This window comes from Ursus maritimus, unplaced genomic scaffold, assembly GCF_017311325.1.
Source record: "Ursus maritimus isolate PB19 unplaced genomic scaffold, ASM1731132v1 scaffold_22, whole genome shotgun sequence".
Classification (NCBI taxonomy): domain Eukaryota; kingdom Metazoa; phylum Chordata; class Mammalia; order Carnivora; family Ursidae; genus Ursus; species Ursus maritimus.
Window position 1 is genome coordinate 46,564,930 of NW_024424675.1, and position 19,192 is coordinate 46,584,121.

The window sequence follows — 19,192 nt, forward strand, 5'->3', positions numbered from 1 at the left end:
GGCCTTGGGGGTGTGAGAAGTGTTGGTAAAGCCGTGCAGGCGAGAGACGGGGCACGGTCCCTGGGACTGACACTCAGCAGAAGCGTGTTGGGGGAGGCTCTGGGCTACAGGCAATAACCAGAAAGGGCAGCTGTGTTCCATCTGTAAAAGACTTGCCTTGGGGTGTGAACGCTTTTATTAGCAACCCTAAGAGAGATGGCCAGTTTCTTGTGTCATTGGTACTCACTGATCAGGCCTTGCTGTCTTCATGTTAGAGCTACCATTGCTGGGGCTGGGACACAGCCTGTCATCTGTTGTCCCATAGACGACAGTGCGAGCCTGCCGGGAGCTAGTGTGTGGTGGGGCCTGTGTGTGCACGTGTGGGGGTGGGTGCGGCGAAGGGGAGGGCAGGCCAGGCTGGCCCAGCTCACACTGGTTTTGAACAGCCTCTTCTCCCCATCGCTGGGAAGAAGCCCCGCGCGCCTGTGGGGGCAAGTGTACAGCGACCGTATGGTTCTCATGACCCTTCACGTTCAAGCCAGCCGTTCCTTCTCTGCCCACCACCCCTCATGGTCAACATTTGGAATGTCGTGTGTCGTCTGCTGAGGACCTCTGTTGGTGGAAAGGAGCTTCAAGAGACTCTTGTAACCCAGCTCCCTCCTCGCTAGGTAGAGGGCTAGAACAGCAGCTTTGAGCTGTTTCTCTGGGCCAGGTTTTTAGTGACAGACTCTCAGGTCAGAGGGGCTCCTTCTGCCAACGGTTGCTGTAACTGTGCCCTCTGGGCCTGCTTGGCTGCGCGTGCCGGCACGTCTGTCTCCTGGAGGCCCGGCTGTTAGGGCATCCGTCACTCACCAGCCGCGCTCCTCCCTCCAGACCCAGGGTTGCAGTGGGTTGGTGGACTGGCTGCCCCGGACTGACTTCTTCTTTGAAAGCCAAGAAGCAGGAGGCGCTGAGCTGCCTCCGGTTTTCAGAGGCCAAATTATCGAGTCCTCTCTCGTGATGTCGTAGCTGCAGTGCTCCTCGTAGACGTGCTCCTAAGAAGCATGTTGGTCTGCCTGACTGCTCACTCTGCAGTCACCTGGCTCGCCGCTGATTCCTGCCGAGCCCGGTGGTGGTCAGGCACTCACGCCCTTGGGCCACTGGGCTCTTGTCGGGGCGGCTGCGTCTGTAAGTGAGAGAGCCAGCCTTGGCGCGCCCCTCTCTTCGGGGTCTCGTAGGAAGTTTCCTTTCGCTTGGGACTGGCGTAGCCAGATTCCTGAACATCTCTGAACTTGGCCTGAAGAGTTTTCTCCAGAGAGGACTCGAGCTTCGTGCAGCACGCCGTTTGGAGAGACGCCTCTGCGCGTCCCTGAGACAGAGGTGGCGGGGGCAGCTGTCCGGGGGACAGTGCTTTCTCCCCTCAGTCCTTCGGTTCCAAACCAGATAATAGAAGAAAAGCACCGAGTCTCCCAGTGCAGTGACGCAGCCAGGAGAGCCGCAGAGTGCTGACTGCATCACTGCGGAGAGCCGGTCTGACTCTGGCTCTGTGGGAAAAGTAGGACAAAGTGTCCAAGCCCAGCACGGACCAGATGAACGGCTCGCTAGGCAGTTACTTTGGCCAAAGGATCAGCACCGTTAAAGGGGAAGGTCTTATTTTTTTATTTTATTTTTTAAAAGATTTATTTGAGAGAGAGAGGATGAGGAGGGGGAGGGGCAGAGGGCGAAGCAGGCTCCCTGCTGAACAGGGAGCCCGATGTGGGACTCGATCCCAGCACCCTGGGATCATGACCTGAGCCAAAGGCAGATTCTTAACCAGTGAGCCACCCAGGCGCCCCAAGAGGAAAGTTTTAAGGTTCAGGGAAATCATGTTCAGAAACAGACGGACCTATTAGAAGTGTGTGCCTTTGAGCGATCAGATCACAGGTGATTTCAGGTTTCTCTCTGCTTATCTGTCTTTTCTGTTTTCTACAATAAATACGTGTCGTGTATGAAAATGCTCAACCTGTTTACATAGCGTCGGCTTAATCTGAGAAAAGACTTCAGCGTGACTGTCAGTGATGAGTTGCCTTGTTTTCCGGGGTGTACATTCAGGCGGGACCTCCTAGCGTTGAGGAACCTGTGGGGACCAGGGACACTGGGGGGGGGGGCGGTTGGGCAGGTCCTGCAGGGCAGGGTGGGGTCTCTTTAGGAAAGGAGCGAGGGGCACCTGTGTGGCTCAGCCCCTTAAGCATCCGCCCAACTCTTGATTTCGGCTCAGGTCATGACCTCAGTCAGGGTCCTGGGATCGAGTCCTCAAGTGGGCTCCATGCTCAGCAGGGAGTCTGCTTCTCCCTCTGCCCCTCCCTTTGCCCCTCCCCCTGCTTATGCTCTGTCTCTCTCAAATCGATAAACAAATCTTAAAAAAAAAAAGTTTAGACTTGGGATTAAGTAGATGTTGCTCTTGGGTGGGTAGGAAGACCAGAGGTGACAGGCTGGTTCAGGAAATACCGATCGTTTAAGAGGCTCGTTGACAAACCTTTCAGAGCCATTGTGTGGTGAGTGTCAGTGCTGTCTTGGGACCCTGTCAACGGGGAGGAGCAGAAGAGAGGATTTTGTATGTATTCTCAGGAAAGTATAGCAGCAGATTTGTGTGTGTTTCGGGTCTGGCAGCGCTCCCCCGCCTGGCCTCATGCCCCGGGCCTCGCCTTCGTCTGCCAAGTGAGAGGCTGGCGGGAACTCAGTTCCCGCTCTGTCTCGTGTCATCGCTACAGTGGTCACGGTCACGGCTGAGCGCCGCGGTCCTTGAGCCCCTTCCCTGGCTGGGCGGGCGTTGTCCTGGCAGCCGCGGCTCAGCGCTGGCGAGCCCCGGAGCAGAAAGCATGTGCCTCAGTGGACTGTACCGGCTGATGTGAGAGGAAGCGGGCCACCTTTTCCCTGTAGCAGCCTGTTCCTTTGGGAGAAGGCCCTCCTGGTGGGGAAGTCCTTAGGAAGCCGCTGCCTGAGCTTCTGTTGATGTGGGTTGCTCGCAGAGCTCCAGCCGCGCATTCTGCACTCGGGTTCTTGCCCATGGGTGTGAGTCTGGCAGCGCGCTTGTGTGGCACACGGTTCCTGTTCCATAGAAGCTACTGCCATGGCTTGTATTCTAGAACAAGACCTTGTGCAGTGACAACACGCTGCAGCCTCGAGGCGGGGCTGATGGCTGTCGGGCGGCCTGCCGCTGAAGCAAGGACAGACTACTCCCTGCCCGACAGCTGAACCTCGGCGGCCACGTCTGAGCTGCTCCTGGGAAAGCAGGCATGCCTGCATTCCCCGCCTCGGCCTGGGGCTCGTGGGGAGCAGAGCTGACCGTTGCAGCGTGTGTCAGTCAGAAACGATGTGGCGCTTCAGATAGTCTGCCGCGTGGTCAGGACTCTTGGGGGTGGGCTTTTACGTCTTCCCAGTCCTGTGAGAATGACCATTCTGCTTGTCGTGTGCAGGCTTTGATTCTGAGAACTCCTCCGGGGAATTTTCAGAGGCAGATCAGAGAGTCGCTGGAGTGACGCATGTGGACACCGGCAGAAGTAACGGGCTTGGAAAGGTCGGGGAGCGGCCACCTCGAGAGAATGGAATTCAGAAGCACAGGTATGTCGTGGTGCAGGTGTGATTTAGAATCTTCCAGCATATCTGTGACCGCCCCCGCTGTGCTGCAGAGCGCCCCTTCGGCTCTCCTGAGCGACCCAGCCTGTGTCACCTGGGCTGGCGCCCCAGACGGCATCTGGCATCCTGAGGCGGTGAGAAGGCAGCCTCCGTCCACCCCACGATGACTTGCTTTGTGGCTTGAGGGAGCCCTCCAGCCTCACCCCAGACCCCGCTCTGAGCCTTAGACCCCCGTGCCTGGTAGATGCATGCACCGGGCCGCTCAGGTGCCCTGTTCCTGCCTCTGTTCGTCCATTCATTCACTGGGCAGATGTCGGAGCACGTCCTGTGTGCTCAGATGGCCTGTCCGAGAGAGGGCCGGGCTCTGCTGACCGGACCTTTGCCATCATCCCCTCAGCGCCCCAGGAATCTGGTTCACACGTTGGCCCGATGCCACCCTCTTTTCCCCATGCCCTGTTGCCCAGCTCTGACATGCTGGCCTCGTTCCACGGGTCTGGACCCCTCAGCCCTCGTCGCTCCTCTGTCGTACCCCGGTCCAGCTGGCACTGCTTCTCCTGTGCCTTGTGGCTCCCGTAACTGCTTCCACACCCTCTCGTCTCATCTCTGCTGTGGGCAGAGTCATCTTTCCACAAGACAGGTCTGACTGGGTCTCCTCCACCCCGTAGTTGGAATTCTTGGCCAATGTCCACGTGGTCCCCAGTGATGGCTGATAGAAGTCTCCCAGCTGGGATAGGGGACTGTAAGTTCACCCTCCTCTTGGGACGAGGACTGGGCCTACTCCTTTGGCTCCAGCCAGTCCTGTTGTCTCCGGTCCCAGCCGACAGGGGCTGCTTTCAAGTCCTCAGGGGTGCCCAGGCCGTTCCCACGGCGGAGCTCTCTGTGCTCGGCTCCCTCGGCCATGGCGGTCTTCTCTGTGTCTCTTTAGTTCTGGCTTTTCCCTCTTTTTTTTTTTTTTTTTAAAGATTTTATTTATTTATTTGACATAGAGACAGCCAGCGAGAGAGGGGACACAAGCAGGGGGAGTGGGAGAGGAAGAAGCAGGCTCCCCGCGGAGGAGCCTGATGTGGGGCTCGATCCCAGAACCCTGGGATCACGCCCTGAGCCGCAGGCAGACGCTTAACGACTGCGCCACCCAGGCGCCCCTCCTGGCTTTTCCCTCTTAACTCACAGAAGGCTTACCTCGGGGGGCCCCTTCCTGGCCCTGGCCAGAGCCACACCCCTCCGTGTGGCACCCCTTGCAGTTTGTGCCTGCCCCGCCGTGGCTGCCAGTGTTCAGGGCACCCAGAGGAGAGCTGAGGCTGGAGCCGAGCATTGGGTGCCTGCAGCCTGGCCCATGGTGCTCGCAAATGTTGCTTTTTCTTTCCCATTTCATCTCCAGCATTTCTGTTCTCCTCTCCCTATTACCCTTAAATAGACAGTGTGCCCTGAGCCGGCTGCCCCTAACGTGATCTTCCCTGGGAGTGCGCGCCTCCCGCCCGGGCCAGCGCAGGCACTGTCACTGCTCTGAAGCCCAGAGCCGCCAAGCGGAGGTGTCCCCACCGGGGTGCCTGCTGCAGGTGCATCGGTGCTTACACAGACCCAGAAGTCAGTAGGGAGTGCAGGGTGGCTACGGGGGCCCCAGGAGCCGGGCGGCACCTTCTAGGGGCCCTCCACGCTATGGCTGCCTGCCAATGGCTGTCTTCAGTGTGTGGGTCCAGCGGCCTCCCCCCAAATCTGGATTCACAGCCCACTCAGGACCCCCTTTCCAGGAGGAGAGAGCATCTTATCCCAGCCCCAGATTCCCAGGAGGGAGACTGTCGTGCTTGCCCTGGAAGCCGGTGGGAAGGGAGCCTGACAAGGAATGTACCTCAGGAGAACAAACTCACGTTTAAAAGGGGCTTACGGCAGGCTTCTGGAAAGGTTTTGTTAATTCAGTTCCCTCTTGTGTCCTTGTGGCCCGGCCTCTGCCCATGGGCCCGCAACCGCTCCGGGGGAGGGGCGCCTTGTCCCCCGCTCTGTGGAGGGAAAGGAAAGTTGTGTGGTCACGGCCGTTTCCCAGGAGACCCTCCAGAGCACCTGTGCAGAAGCCTTTCTTTGGGACTTCACAGCACTGTAGCCGCCACGGCAGACAAATGCGTGTATGCGTCTAAAAACCGAGAATCTCATCCCTGAGCAAGGTCACGGGCGGAAAGTGAATCTCACGCTGGAGGAATAAACACCTGTTTCTTGGGGGCTTCTTTACAGGACGTCGTTGCCCGCCCCAATGTTCACCAGAAGTGATTTCAGTGTGTGGAGTATATTAAAGAAATGTATCGGCTTGGTAAGTTCAGATGGACTCATCTTGGGGCTTTAAGCCGAAACGTTTTTAATTCCTGTGAATTTGTTGCACCGCCGGTAGCTTAAGATGCGCTCTGCGTATTTGTAACAGGGTGAAGTGAAGGTGATAAAATAGGAAAGGGACAGAGATGTAAGGGGAAGAGGAGAGAAAAGGCCGGGATGTTTACAGGCAGAGGGAAAACAGTCCTGCAGGTCGCGCTCCTGACTAGACAGCGCCACGAGTGTCTGTGTCCAGCCCTGTGACGGGCTTGGAGGCGGCCGGCTTCGGACGGTCTGCACGAGTGAGGAGCGTCGGTGGGCTCCCTGACACATGCCGAGGGCAGGCCGTGGCAGCCGTGCAGGACTTGGGGCTCTGCCCGCCCCCCTCCCCGTGCTGGGCTGCACACGGAGCTCAGGTGCTCAGGTTTGCAGCAGCAGAGTTGGCTGACCGCTGTCTGGAGCCTCAGGCCTTTCTTCTCATGGGCTCCGCGATGGTGTCGACCGTACGTGGAAAGGGGGGCTGTGCGCCTTGGGAGGGAAGGGTGCCCCCATGGGCCATGAGGTGACGCGGACTCCAGTGAGTGTTGTCCAACAGGCACGTGGCCCTGTCCCTGGCACGCCTCACAGGCATGCTGCTGCGTTTGCTTCTGCCTCAGCTGGCGGCTTTTTTCCCGGAGGAAACTGCATCTCTTCTCCCACTCTGTATTTTGAAATAATTTTGGACTTCTAGAAGATTGCAGAGGCACACTGAGCCCTGTTTACCCTTCACCCAACTACCCGTCATGGTGACCTCTCACGTAGTAGCCAGAGCTGTGAGCGAGACGAGGGGACTCCTGTCAGAGCATCACTGCTCACCGCGCACGGGGCTTGGGTTTCCCAGTTTCTCCCCTGCTGTCCTTCTGCTGGACGGTCATGGTTATTTATTTATTTATTCATTCATTCATTGATTTTTTCAAGGATTTCATTTACTCTTTTGACAGAGCATACAAGCAAGGGGAGCATCAGGCAGAGGCAGAGGGAAAAGCAGACTCTCTGCTGAGCAGGGAGCCCGATGCAGGACTCGATCCCAGGACCCCGGGATCGTGACCCGAGCTGAAGACAGGCGCTTAACCAACTGAGCCACCCAGGCACCCCTATGTTTCATTTTATTAAAGATTTTTATTTTTTTGTTTTTTTAGATTTTACTTATTTATTTGAGAGAGACAGAGATAGTAAGAGAGAGTACAAGCAGGGAGGAGAGGGAGAAGCAGGCTCCCCACTGAGCAGGGAGCCCAATGTGGGGCTGCATCCCAGGACCCTGGGATCATGACCTGAGCTGAAGGCAGATGCTTCACTGACTGAGCAACCCAGGTGTCCCTAAAGATTTTTATTTTATTTTATTTTTTAAAAGATTTTATTTATTCATTTGACAGAGAGACAGCCAGCCAGCGAGAGAGGGAACACAAGCAGGGGGCGTGGGAGAGGAAGAAGTAGGCTCCCAACGGAGGAGCCTGATGTGGGGCTTGATCCCAGAACACCAGGATCACTCCCTGAGCCGAAGGCAGACGCTTAATGACTGAGCCACCCAGGCGCCCCAAGATTTTTATTTTTAAGTAATCTCTACAGCCAACATGGGGCTCAAACTCACAACCCTAAGATCAGAAGTTGCATGCTTGTCTGACTAAGCGAGCCAGGCACCACACATGTCTCTTCTGTTTTAAAGTGGCACATTTGGGATTATTTTCTCTTAGCAGTCTTATCTCCCATGTTTTTCATGGTGTGAGCAAGTCAGGTCCAGGCAGGTGTGTCTGTCTGAAGATAGGTGATGCACTCGGCTAGCTCCTGGATCTTGAGGCTTGTTTTCATAAAGTGACAACATTACATTGCATTCCCCAAGGAATCCACCTTGGGGATAGGATGGATTCAGATTAAAGCTGAACAAAACATGTGGGTCTACACGTTCCCAGAGCTGCACCAGCTCGGCAAGCATGGGCTTTGCCTCTGAAGTGGAGACACCGCTCTCTTTCCTGCTCAGCCTGCTGAGCCGGCTGCCACGCGCTGGCCCACGCGGGCTGTTCCAGGCACGTGCGGCAGCAGGTAGGGCCGAGTTCGGTCCTGGCTCACCGCGGCACCCGTGGCGTCAGCCGGCGCTCATCACCCCCCGCCACACTTCATCACTTCCTGCCTCCCCTCGTATTTTGAAGCAAATTCCACTTGTGAATATGTCTCGTGTCGCTAAAGGATACAGATTCTGGGGTTTTTTTCTTTTTAATATTTTTATTTATTTGAGAGAGAGAGTGGGAGGGAAGGGGAGAGAGAATCCAAAGCAGAAGCCGCGTGGACCACAGAGCCCGACATAGGGCTCCATCCCAGGACCCTGAGATCCTGACCTGAGCCAAAACCAAGAGTGGGACGCTTAACTGACTGAGCCACCCAGGCGCCCCCAGATTCTGTCTTAACACGACCACAGTCTGGTATCCTAGTGCAGGAAAGGACATAGTCTGTTAATGTCATCAAATTCCCGGTTGTCTCAAGCGCCATTCCCGTGTCTGCGCTTCTCAGTCCGTGTGTGGACGCATCTTTGTTACTGCTCTCCTGACCTGGAGCGCCCGATGCTCAGTGCCCGAGTTGGCGAGTTGTCGCGGAGCTCCGGCAGCACGGTCACTCTTCCTTTATTTCCTGCTGTGAATGTGGTTGGCGTAAGAAAGTCATGTATTTGGTTCGCTAGCATTACCCAGCATGACCAGTATAACCAACTAGCGTGTCTTCTGTTGTTTTTTAAATTCATGGAGTTACAGCTCCTCGATGTGTTCTGGTCCCCGAGCTGCTCCTTGGCTGGCAGTAGTGCCCTCAGGTTGGCTGTAATCCTTTACAGAAGATGTTCTGGTGCGTTCTGTACCTTTCTTGTCCAGGATCTGGAATCAGCCCCTTGTCCAGGAAGAGAGAGGACTCAAGACCACAGCTGGGCCCCAGGGAGGCTATCGGGTTGCTTTTTCTAGGTTTTTCCCCAGGGGAGAGAGCTAGGAGCTGTTTTGGTTTGTTTCAGCGATGCTTTAAATTTGGGATGACAGGATTGATCTAACGTCCTCTGTCTTATGTCTGTGCCTCTTTTCTCCCACACCGATAATCCCGTTTTTTAAAAAAGATTTTTATTAATTAATTTAAGAGAGAGAGCGAGAGAGAGAGAGAGAAAGAGAAAGAGAGCATGAGCAGTGTGAGGTGCAGAGGGAGCACTGAGCAGGGAGCCCAATGCGGGAGTCATCCTGAGATCATGACCTGATCTGAGGGCAGACGCTTCACCGACCGAGCCCCCCAGGCGCCCCCAGTAATCCCAGTTCCACAGCGGTGGAGACGGCTGGTTTAGGTGCGCATGCTTACCTGCTCTAGCCCACGTGCGGCACAGCTCTGGAGAGTAGGGCCGCTCTGCTGCCAGCAGCGTGTTTACCGAAACGGGCAAGTTTGTTGGCTTTTGTGGTTCGTTTTGTCCTCAGGGTGCTCCTCAAGTCACTGTGCTTAAGTCGTCTGCAGTGACCTTCTCTGGGTGGCTGTGCCCGAGGGGCTTGTGTGCGCTTGTTTGTTTCATTTTATTCTTGATGTTTGGAGATTGCCTTTCTAAATTAATTTTGTTTCAAAATTATAAATCCAAAGTCAAATCTTTTGGATGAGATTCCAGTATATTCCAAGCATTTAGCTTCCTGTCCCTGACCTCTCTGTGCATGTCCCCTTCCCCGAGAGGGGACCTCTTGAGAACTTTCTGGTCTGTCTTCCCGCACATCAGAAAGTGGATTGTATGTTATTTTTCCCTCTTTCTTCAGACAAACTAGAGGATGTCCCACCGTTTCCCTGCACGGTACAGCCACAGCCATGTAGAGCCCCTGCTTACTCTTGCAGTCACTGTGTCGGGCGTCCTCCTGGGTCCCTGTTGGATGTTTGAGTGATGTCTGGTCTTTGGCTGTATGTTTGCCAGACGATCTGTGGGATGGGCTCCTGGAAATGGGACGGACACTAGACCCAAGAGTAGATGCATGTGCAGTTGTGCTCTGCGGCTGGGTCCCCAGGGGGCCTCTTTCCCCCCAGCCTCGCCCCTAGGCGGGTTTGGGTGTGGCCTCTTGAGCCAGTGAGCAGTGGGGTCTGCCCATAGTTGACTTCCTTTCCCCTGAAGAGTAAGGCGAGCATCTTCCCTGTGCTCCGAGCAGGGTGGGCGTGAGCCCACTGGTGATGGGTCTTCCCTGCTCCTTCTAGGAGCTGTCCAAGATCACCATGCCCATCGCCTTCAATGAGCCTCTGAGTTTCCTCCAGCGGATCACAGAGTACATGGAGCACGTGTACCTCATTCACAGAGCCTCCTGCCAGCCCCAGGCCCTGGAAAGGATGCAGGTGGGTGATGGGCTCCTTTCAGGGTCACCGGACATTGAGCTTGGGTGGGCGCCAGACTCTAGTTTTTAATGAACTCAACACCATTTGACCAGCCACGTCATGGTAGGGGCCAGGCACCTCACCAGGGGGACGTCGGGGGGAAGGGCCCATGTGGCTCACAGTGACTTTTGGGTGCCGTTTTGCTCGATGGCTCTGGCGTTTGTCCCGGAGCCTGATCTACGGGTGGCGGTGGGCCCTGTGCCTCGGCTCCTCCTGGGTCTTCCTGGAACTGGCATCCCGTGTGCCTGCGGGTGCACCGGCCAGACTGACCGGCTGTGCCGCAGGGCTTCTAGGCCTGGGCAGGCTGGGGGGGGGGGCAGAGCCACACAGAGTTCCTGCTTGCGTGGCTTTGAGGAAGTGCCTGTGATAAATGGCATTGCTCCGGAAGTTCTGTAATCTCAAAACATGTGACAAGCGGGAGACTGAGGTCGCCAGGAGCGCAGGCTGGCCCCAAGAAGCTGTATGCCTGCAGCATCCCGGTGACGCCTCACCCACCGCCATGTGCATTGCTCCCAGTGCGTGGCAGCCTTCGCGGTGTCTGCAGTGGCTTCCCAGTGGGAGAGGACCGGCAAGCCCTTCAACCCCCTCCTGGGAGAGACTTACGAGCTGATCAGGTAAGGGCTCAGGCCATTGGGGTCTTGAGGGCTGGGGACGCAGAGGGAGAAGGCGCCTCGTGGCTGGGGGCGCAGTGCGCATCACAGCGCCCCAGATAAAGCGGAGTGGAGATGGGAGAGCGCGCAGGGCGTCAGAGTGCGCTGCGCAGGAGGGCGGGCGGGCTCATGTCACATGAAGAGGGAAACAGGCCCTAGTGAGTAAAGCCAGCCCACGTCACCAGGGTGTCTTAGTAAATGTCACGGAGGGGCAGCTGGAGCTGGCGAGTGCAGCAGCCGCAGAGGGCGTAATCGCAGCCTCCTGAGGCCGGCGAGGAGCTGCGGCGACTGGGATCCCTCTGGGTGGAGTTTCTTTCAGGCAGCTCCCCAGCTGCCCCCGAGCTTCTGACCCAGTCTTCGAGGCCCCCCCCCCCCAGGACAAGCCCTGCCTGTGGCAGTCTGGCCAGGGGCCCTGGGAGGGTGGGCTGGGCCTGTTTGGGGTGCTCTTCCGACCCGCTGCCCATGCGAAGTGCCCACCCAGACCATAGGAGCTAAAGCTGACGGCAGTGTAGTCTTTGTCCATCACGGGATCAGCGGGGTGAAGGGCAAGCTGCCCAGCCCGGTGCGTGGTCCTCTGTGGGGCCGTTCGGGGACGGCGAGAATAGTTTTTACTCCACCTCTCCCTGGGTTCTGCGGGAGTTTATTGCAATGTTTTATTAAATACAAGTTTGTTTTTAATTATAAGAGCATGTTCCTTATAGAAAATGTGTAACTTGAGCAAAGTGAGACAAGTCAGACGTGCTCCTTTGGAGTTAACGTGCTGGTGGATTTCCTTGTGTGTCGTGTGTGTTCACACCATGTGACTGTGGGAATTTGTATCGCTTGCCACTTGGCGTTGTGCCGTCCTCGTGTCCCCACAATGCAGTGGGCTTGTGCGGAGTCACGCTGCTGTGTGTCGCGTCTGACGTGTGTGGGCAGCGCTGCTGCGTTCTGTCGTGATGCAGGTCGCGGCGTGTTGTGTGGCCCCTAGCAACGTGTGTTATCAGTGATTACGAGTTCTTCAAAGGCGAGTGAATGGTTGTGGGGGTGTTGGTCTGCTTGAGTCAGCGCGCTGGGGGTGTGCGGCGCTGACATGCTTGTGCAGGGGCCAGGTGTCAGCGCTGGGTTCAGACCTCGCCGGCCGAGCCGTCACCTGGAGCGATGCCTGCAGGCCTGCACCTCTTCACGGAAATCACTGAGCTGGGGAAGCGACACGTCTGTCTAGCTAAGGCGCTCGCCGTCTCCGGCTGCCCCGGGCGGGCCTGCTGTTGGCCCTGTGGCGTGGCCCCCCACCGCGTGCTGCTGGCGTTGGGGGCAGCGGCCCGCTTCTCTGAGGCACTGACAGGCTGGCTGGCCCCGAGCACTCAGGCACCTGCTTTTGAAATCCTGTTCCCCTGAGGAGGATGGCAGTGAGCAGTCAGGAGGGGACCCTGGGTGAAGATGGCAAGTCCTTGCTCCTTCAGTTCAGAAACGGGAAACTGAGGCCCACAGGAGGGAAAAACCTGCCCTGAGAGTCACTCTTCAGGGAAACTTGTTCTGAATTCGTGTGGAGAGTTCTTTTTTTCTAGAATTAGTCCTCTTGAGCGACAGTTATCTCTCTGCAGTCAGAGGGCCGTGGTGCCGGAGTTCGAGACTCTGACCTTGTCTAGCTCTGTGGAAATTGTTAGCATTTTTGTTTATTCAGAAGCTCCGTTAACACATCTTGAAAAGAGAAATTAAAACATAATATAAAAGAAGTTCTAGACAGCAGGGATAAGCAATACGGATTAAAAGACTGGAATGACCCCGAGGTGCTAGACAGTGTGACACACCTGCGTATCGTCTTTTCCAGGAACTTCATTCAGGGGCTGAGCCGGTTTCCACTGACAGAGAACCGAGCCTTCCTTCTAATCTTGCAGGTGCCACGCGTGTCACATCCTGGCATCCGGGTCGCACGTGTGGCCTGCTTGCTGTGGGCAGGGCCCCGAGGGGTCTTCCTGTTTGACGAGCTACGTAACTGAACCAAGTCATGCTCCATGTCTTTCTCCCTACAGATTTCTATTGTAGACCAAAAATAGCACTTTCTTTTCTTAGACAAGTGTTCATTTTGTAAATTACATACCTTGGTAGGCAACCTTTTAAAACCTAGTTTTTCAACTTTCCTTCCTCTGTGATGATTGGAAATTCTGATTCCAGTTAAGTTAGTAATGATGTGGTTTAGCTTTTATAATTTTTAATGACTACAGCTGTAGGTGTATTCACAGTTCCGGAACAATTAAAAACTGACATTTTTATTGAAAAAGAACATGTACTAAAAATCCTATTTCCTGGCCAGGAGTGTCTTGGGACATCAGACGTTCCATCACAAAACTTCCAGGAGCCTTAGAAGAAGGCTAGAGAAGAACCCCCTTAGGCACTGGGCGTCCCTCGAGGACCAAGATGGCAGTTTGGTATCAGGGCCTCTGCGTCCCTAGTTCTGGGACACCACCTAGACCTGCGTGTGCTGGGGGGTGGGGGCGGGGGGCGTGTGAGCAGAGGGTCAGGGTGGAGGCGGCCCCTCCACGCTATTCCTCGTTCTGTGTAGTGTTCAGAGGTGTCCCAGAGGCACAGTGGACGCGTGTGCGAGTGTGTGTGTGTGTTGGGGGAGGTCCGCGTTAGGCCACATGTGCTATCAGAGAGCAGGTGTTGGATATTTCTGCCACTTGGGGGGCATGGAGTGTGTGTGTTCGCCTTTCCTGGTACCCCTCCCAGATGCGAGGGCTGGGGTGGGCCCGCTGTGCCAGAGCCTGCAGGGCTCCCCCAAGAGGGGTGCTGAGCTGGCCTTTGTCGGATTTTGCAGTCTCTAATGTGGCTCTCTTCCCTCTTGTTTTTGTGCCTAGGGAAGATTTGGGATTCAGATTCATATCTGAACAGGTCAGCCACCACCCCCCCATCAGTGCATTTTATTCAGAAGGCCTCAATCAGGACTTCCTGTTTCACGGCTCCATCTACCCGAAGCTGAAATTCTGGGGCAAGAGCGTGGAGGCCGAGCCCCGGGGCACCATCACACTGGAGCTGCTCAAGTGAGTGCGGCGGCCGGGATCTCAAATGGCACGCGGACTCTTCCTCCCAGTGGAAGGGTCACAGCCTTGCTCCGTTGAGGCCTTTGCAGCTGCGGACGCTCCTTCAGATGGGAGGTCCCCCTCAGACCCCTCCCCGGGACGGGTGCGATTCGCACGCCTGGTTGCTGTGCGCTCGGCACGATCCGGATAGCTGCAGTCCCTGCTGCTGCTAGCTCTTCTGCTTGCTGACCACCCCAAACGTAGCAGCTTCCAGCAACCACCGTTGGCTCTCCCACGTGGTTTCTGATGGCTGGGACCGGGGAGCCGTGTAGTAGGCCGCCCTGGCTCTGGGCCCTGTGAGGGGGCAGAAGCCACGGTGTCTTATGACCTCATCTCAGAAGTGACCCTAACCTTAAACCTTGAACCCCCGTTGGTCACACAGACCTACCCTGCTTGAGGGCGGGAGAGAGACGCAGGATGAATCCCAGGCGGAAGGGAACATTGAGGGGCGTCCTGGAGGCTGCCCACGTGCCCGTTAAATCTCCGTCCCAATGCTCCCCAGTGCAGTGTTGATCAGACACCTTGCAGAGCAAAACCTGAATCTCTAGTGGTCGCCTGGATGTTGCAAAGCCATCGTAGACGTCCAGGCCGCGGCATGCCACGCGTTCTCGCAGGCGCTAGTCCTGCTCCCTGTAGCCTGCTGTAATGAAGCATTTGGTATCGTTTTTGCTTTGTGCTGGCCCAGCCTGGCTGGTGGCCAGAGAATACCAGTACCTGAGCTCCATACATCTCTGGGCCCAGGGAGGTCACCCCCTTTTCTGGGAAGCGTGCCTGTCTTGCATCGTCTTTGCTTTCTTGGGGTGAGGCATGCAGAATTGAAACATGGCAAACCTTACTGATGAGTGTGTTTGGGTTCCCTTGGAAATTTGGGGGGTTCCAAATATTTGTCCTGAATACTTCTGCCCTGAGCCGGTCTCTGCCCTTCAGTATGGCTCTTTGACGCAGCTGCCCTCGAGACCAGGTCTGGTGCTCTCGCTCCACCTCCGTGGGGCTTTCTCCTTGGGTCAGGCCATCTGGGGAGGAGGAGGACTACATGCAAGGGTGTTTGGGAAGTGGTTCCCAGCGGTCGCGTGCGCCCCAGCCTTTGTGCCATGGAACGGCTGCCTGGACGCCTGGGCCGGCGCGGGATGTGCAGCTCTTGCTGGCGGAGGGGCTGTTGTGCTGACAGCCACCCAGGACAGCTGAATCTCTTTGTCTCGGTGGTCTCCTGTTGCTTATTAACTTGTCCTGACATTTCAGTAGAAAGCTTTGTTGATGCTACAAAGGAAAGCAGAAATAAATTTCAAACAAATGCTAAATAAATCGCCACCGTTGGAGGGAGTTCAAAGCAATATTCTGCTCTTGTACAGGTTTTAAGGCAATTATGGTTTAATTCTGTCTGGTATTTCGCTTTTTAGGTCACGCAGCGTCTTCCTCTTTGCTGGCCTCTGACTTGCTTGTTTTCTGGCATGTTTCACAGACACAATGAAGCCTATACCTGGACCAACCCCACCTGCTGTGTACATAACGTGATCATCGGGAAGCTCTGGATAGAGCAGTATGGGACGGTGGAAATTGTGAACCACAGGTAACAGAGTCCACGGCGCGTGATGGCCAGAGACCGCGAGCAGTGTGCAGCCGTGCCGTGTGCTGTGCTCCACGCGGCGGGGTCCGTTCTCAGGGCGTGCCTTGCCCGCATGGAGGGCCAGGCCCAGCGCTGGCGGCATCTCTCGTGCCCCTTGTTGCTTCTTGTTTCGGTAGTAGTCATGACAGTGAATTTATTTTGAAATTTTAAAGTACACTAAAGAATGGTGTGATTTTCAGATGAGAAGGTCACGGCCATCCCCAAACGCTACCCACTGTCCACACCTTCTTCCTGGGAGTTCATGACCTATCGGCTTTGTTTTCCACCAGCTTTATTGAGATATACTTTGCATATCATAGAATTCACCCATTTAAAGTGGAAACTAAAGTGATTTTTAGTGTATTTACTGAAGCGTGCGGCTGTCACCACAGCGAGCTCCCCCCCACCCGTGTGCAGTCCTTGCCTGCCGCCGCCCCCGCCCCAGCCACCTCCCTGTCCACATTCACCTCTTCCAGACATTTCTCACCACACAATAGAAAACCTGTGTTTGTTTTCGCTGCAGAACTGGAGACAAGTGTGTGCTTCATTTTAAACCCTGTGGATTGTTTGGAAAAGAACTTCACAAAGTCGAGGGGCACATTCAAGACAAAAAGTAGGTTTGCGCCTGGACGGTTCAGCGCGGGCCCGCACGGGTGCGCGTACCTTGTTCACGATGCGGTGATGCCGGTGACATCTATTCGCGGTGGAAAAAACGATCCTTATTGTTTAGAGTCTGCACGGAGACGCCGGCTTAGTTTTTAGTGTCGTCTCTGGGTGGCGAGTGAGTGGGGTCTGTCTGTCCCTCTGTTGAGGATGAAAGATCTGCTGTGTTTTCTTTTGATGAAATGGACGTGAGGAAATGAGGTGTCCTCACAGAGAGCTAATGCTGCGGTTTTGCAGCCAGAACTGAGGCGGGAAACGTGAGCGCGTCTCCTCCTCTCTGGCAGTGCCTGCTGTGGGTTGTCAGGCACAGCTCACATCCTAGCTTGTGTGAGCCTCCCTTTCTCAGACTGGTTCATTCCAGTCAGTAAGTGAGGGACTTTTGAAATGTTTGTGAGCAGAGAAACGGTCAGGAGTTCACAATAGATTTTTCTGGGGTTTTTCTCTCCTTTGGGTTAGTTACCTTATGTTTTTGGTCTCAGATTTCCCATTTTTTTTCCCCAGTAAGGAATTTGGGGTTTATATAATGTCATGAAACTGCTTTCAGCTCCAAAAGCTATACATTTTTTTGTTGTTAATTAGGTTCTGTGCCCAATGTGGGGCTTGAACTCACCACATGCTCTACCCACTGAACCAGGCAGGAGCCCCCTACACATTTTTAATTAGAAACAAGTTTCCAGTGTAAAGCAGTGTGTACTTTTGCTCTTTTCTACTCTTTGAGTACAAGAAAGTCACCTGTTCAGACAGCCTGTGAGATGCTTATAGGCTTTAGACTCTGAGCACCTTGCCCATTGAAGCAAGTCGGGACTCAGCCCGCACACCTTGGAGGACAGCAGTCCTCGTCATGACAGGGGCACTGGCCGGCACCCAAGCAGCCTCTTCCTGGTGGTGGGAACAACCCAGGAGGAGACCGTGGTTGGCTTGCGTCCAGATGTGGGCCATAGGAGCGGAGTCCATGCCACACCTCAGGGCTACGCGCACCAGTCCTCAGGGGCTGCAAACCCTGTTCTGATTTTCTGGTTTTCTAGTCTAAATTGGCGTGTGCTCTTCGGGACAGACCATGTCGGCCAAGGTGTCTGCTGAGTGAGGACTGGCTGGGTCCCCCACCGCCCCCGTGTGCCAGCTTCCCAGGCTGAGCCTCTGAGACAGGGCTGCCCTCCCAGGATGTCACACGCCTGGCAGAGTAGCATTTCCAGGGAGCCCATGGCCACTGTGCTTTCCCCGCAAGGGATGCAAGAAAAAAAAAACAAAAGGAAACGAAAGAGTGGCCCAGCACGTTGGCACTCCTTTGGAATCAGGCAGCGTGCTCGGTGGTTGACCTGGAAAGTCTCCAGAGACTGTTAGGAAATGAAAGAAGCAGGCGAGTGGTGATGCGCGCGTCCGATTCACGGTTATGAAGATAAAGTAAACAACGTCCGCCACAGTTGCCGGGCTGTTGACGTGATTTATAGGGAAGGCAGGAGGACACAGGGCGTGGCAGTTCGTGCGTTTCAGGGACAGTGACCAGACAGGCACGCAGGCCTACATGACACCAGACGCCCCCCGTTTCTCACCTTCTTGGTGGCAGGGCCCTGCCAGCCGCCTTTCGGGCGATGTGTCCTCATTGTCTTTGCTGCGTTGGCAAATCAGGCCTGAGTAGGGACCCTAAAGGCAGATTTTTCCTCTGCTCTTATGTCCAGAGAAGTCCTAAGATTTATAAGGAGACAAGGCAGCACGGGCATTTATTCCCTGGTCAGAATTAAGGTGCTGCGTGTTTAGATGAATGCTTTATGATTAAAACCCCCTCTGGCGCGGCGCCCGCTGGCTCGGTTGGAAGAGCACGTGATTCCTGATCGCGGGCTTGTGAGTTGGATGTAGAGATTACTCAAAAAAATAAACTTTAAAAAAATAAAATAAAAATTTCCTTTGCAGCAAAAAGAAGCTCTTTATGATCTATGGAAAATGGACAGAGTGTTTGTGGGGCATAGACCCTGCTGCGTATGAGTCCTTCAAGAAACGGGAGAGGAGAGGTGACCAGCTGAGCAAGTCCCAGCCGGTAAGGCACTGTTCCCCCCGCGACGATGGCCCTGGGGTGGGGGCGGGGGGGGCGCGGGGCAGGGCTTCCAGTTGCGGGAGCGAGTGCTGGGAATCAGCCTTCCCCTGCTGGCTGCGTGAACGCGAGACTGCTTGTCTAGATGCTGCGTGGGGCTCGGGTTTATCTGCATGTCGGGTGTGTATAACTGCTGAGGCCGCTGTCGTCAGCCGGGGGGGGGGGTTCCTTGGTGCTGCCATGTCCCCCCAAGCCCGTCAGAACCCACGTGCACCTACGTCTCTCTGGGCACCCTGTGCTCTGGGTGCTTCCTCACACACCTCCGGTCTTCCTGCCTTGTTTGCTTAGACCCTGCTCAAAAATCAAGAGAATGTCATGTCGAGTGCCAGGTGACAGATTCCACAGTTGAAAACTTTTGGCAAGCTCCCCTGGAGGTTTGGAATTCTGATTATCCTAGGGCTAGCTTTCTCGAGCTTCAAACTAGAAGTGGTCGTTCAAAAGAGGTGTCCGATTTTTCGAGATAAGAAGTCATGGGCCAAACCCAGAGTGTTCAGTATTTCTCTCGCAAAGGTGTTGGGCCTCCCCCAGGTTTCAGCATCTAGCCATGTGGCATTCTTCTAACGGTGCTCTTTGACTTAAAAAAAAGGAAAGTTCCATTTAAAGGCCACACAGACTTAGAGTGGGGAATCCCTTGAGGATTGGCTTTGAATGCCTTAGCGTTCGTTGTCCTTGGGGTACCCTAGATGGGAGACAGAGTTTTATGTGAACACTCACCCCTGAGCGGCCTTTATTCAGGTCCTGGCAGCAAACCCCATGGCCTGTGGCCCAACAGCACCAAAGCCTGTCGGTGTCGGCTGGGGGTCCCGAGGCCACCTCGTCATACTCCAGCATTCTCCTGGAACAGCTGTGCGGGGGCCCGCTTCTTTCT

The 19,192-nt window shown here is 55.4% G+C and overlaps 1 protein-coding gene across 2 annotated transcripts in view; it reads left to right on the forward strand.

The window, feature by feature from the left end:
* Positions 1-19,192, forward strand: part of OSBPL2 (oxysterol binding protein like 2) — a 39,747-nt gene that overhangs the window by 15,450 nt on the left and 5,105 nt on the right. The window contains exons 1-9 of one of the 2 annotated variants that reach the window (XM_008688179.2): positions 1,018-1,146; positions 3,414-3,558; positions 5,797-5,872; positions 10,090-10,224; positions 10,780-10,877; positions 13,751-13,933; positions 15,432-15,539; positions 16,099-16,188; positions 18,147-18,270. In XM_008688179.2, the coding sequence (XP_008686401.1) occupies positions 1,023-1,146; positions 3,414-3,558; positions 5,797-5,872; positions 10,090-10,224; positions 10,780-10,877; positions 13,751-13,933; positions 15,432-15,539; positions 16,099-16,188; positions 18,147-18,270 (1,083 nt within the window). In that variant the 5' untranslated portion in view covers positions 1,018-1,022. Of the gene's footprint in view, positions 1-1,017; positions 1,147-3,413; positions 3,559-5,796; positions 5,873-10,089; positions 10,225-10,779; positions 10,878-13,750; positions 13,934-15,431; positions 15,540-16,098; positions 16,189-18,146; positions 18,271-19,192 lie in introns of those variants that run through there. The other variant, XM_040638558.1, reaches the window with a different exon arrangement.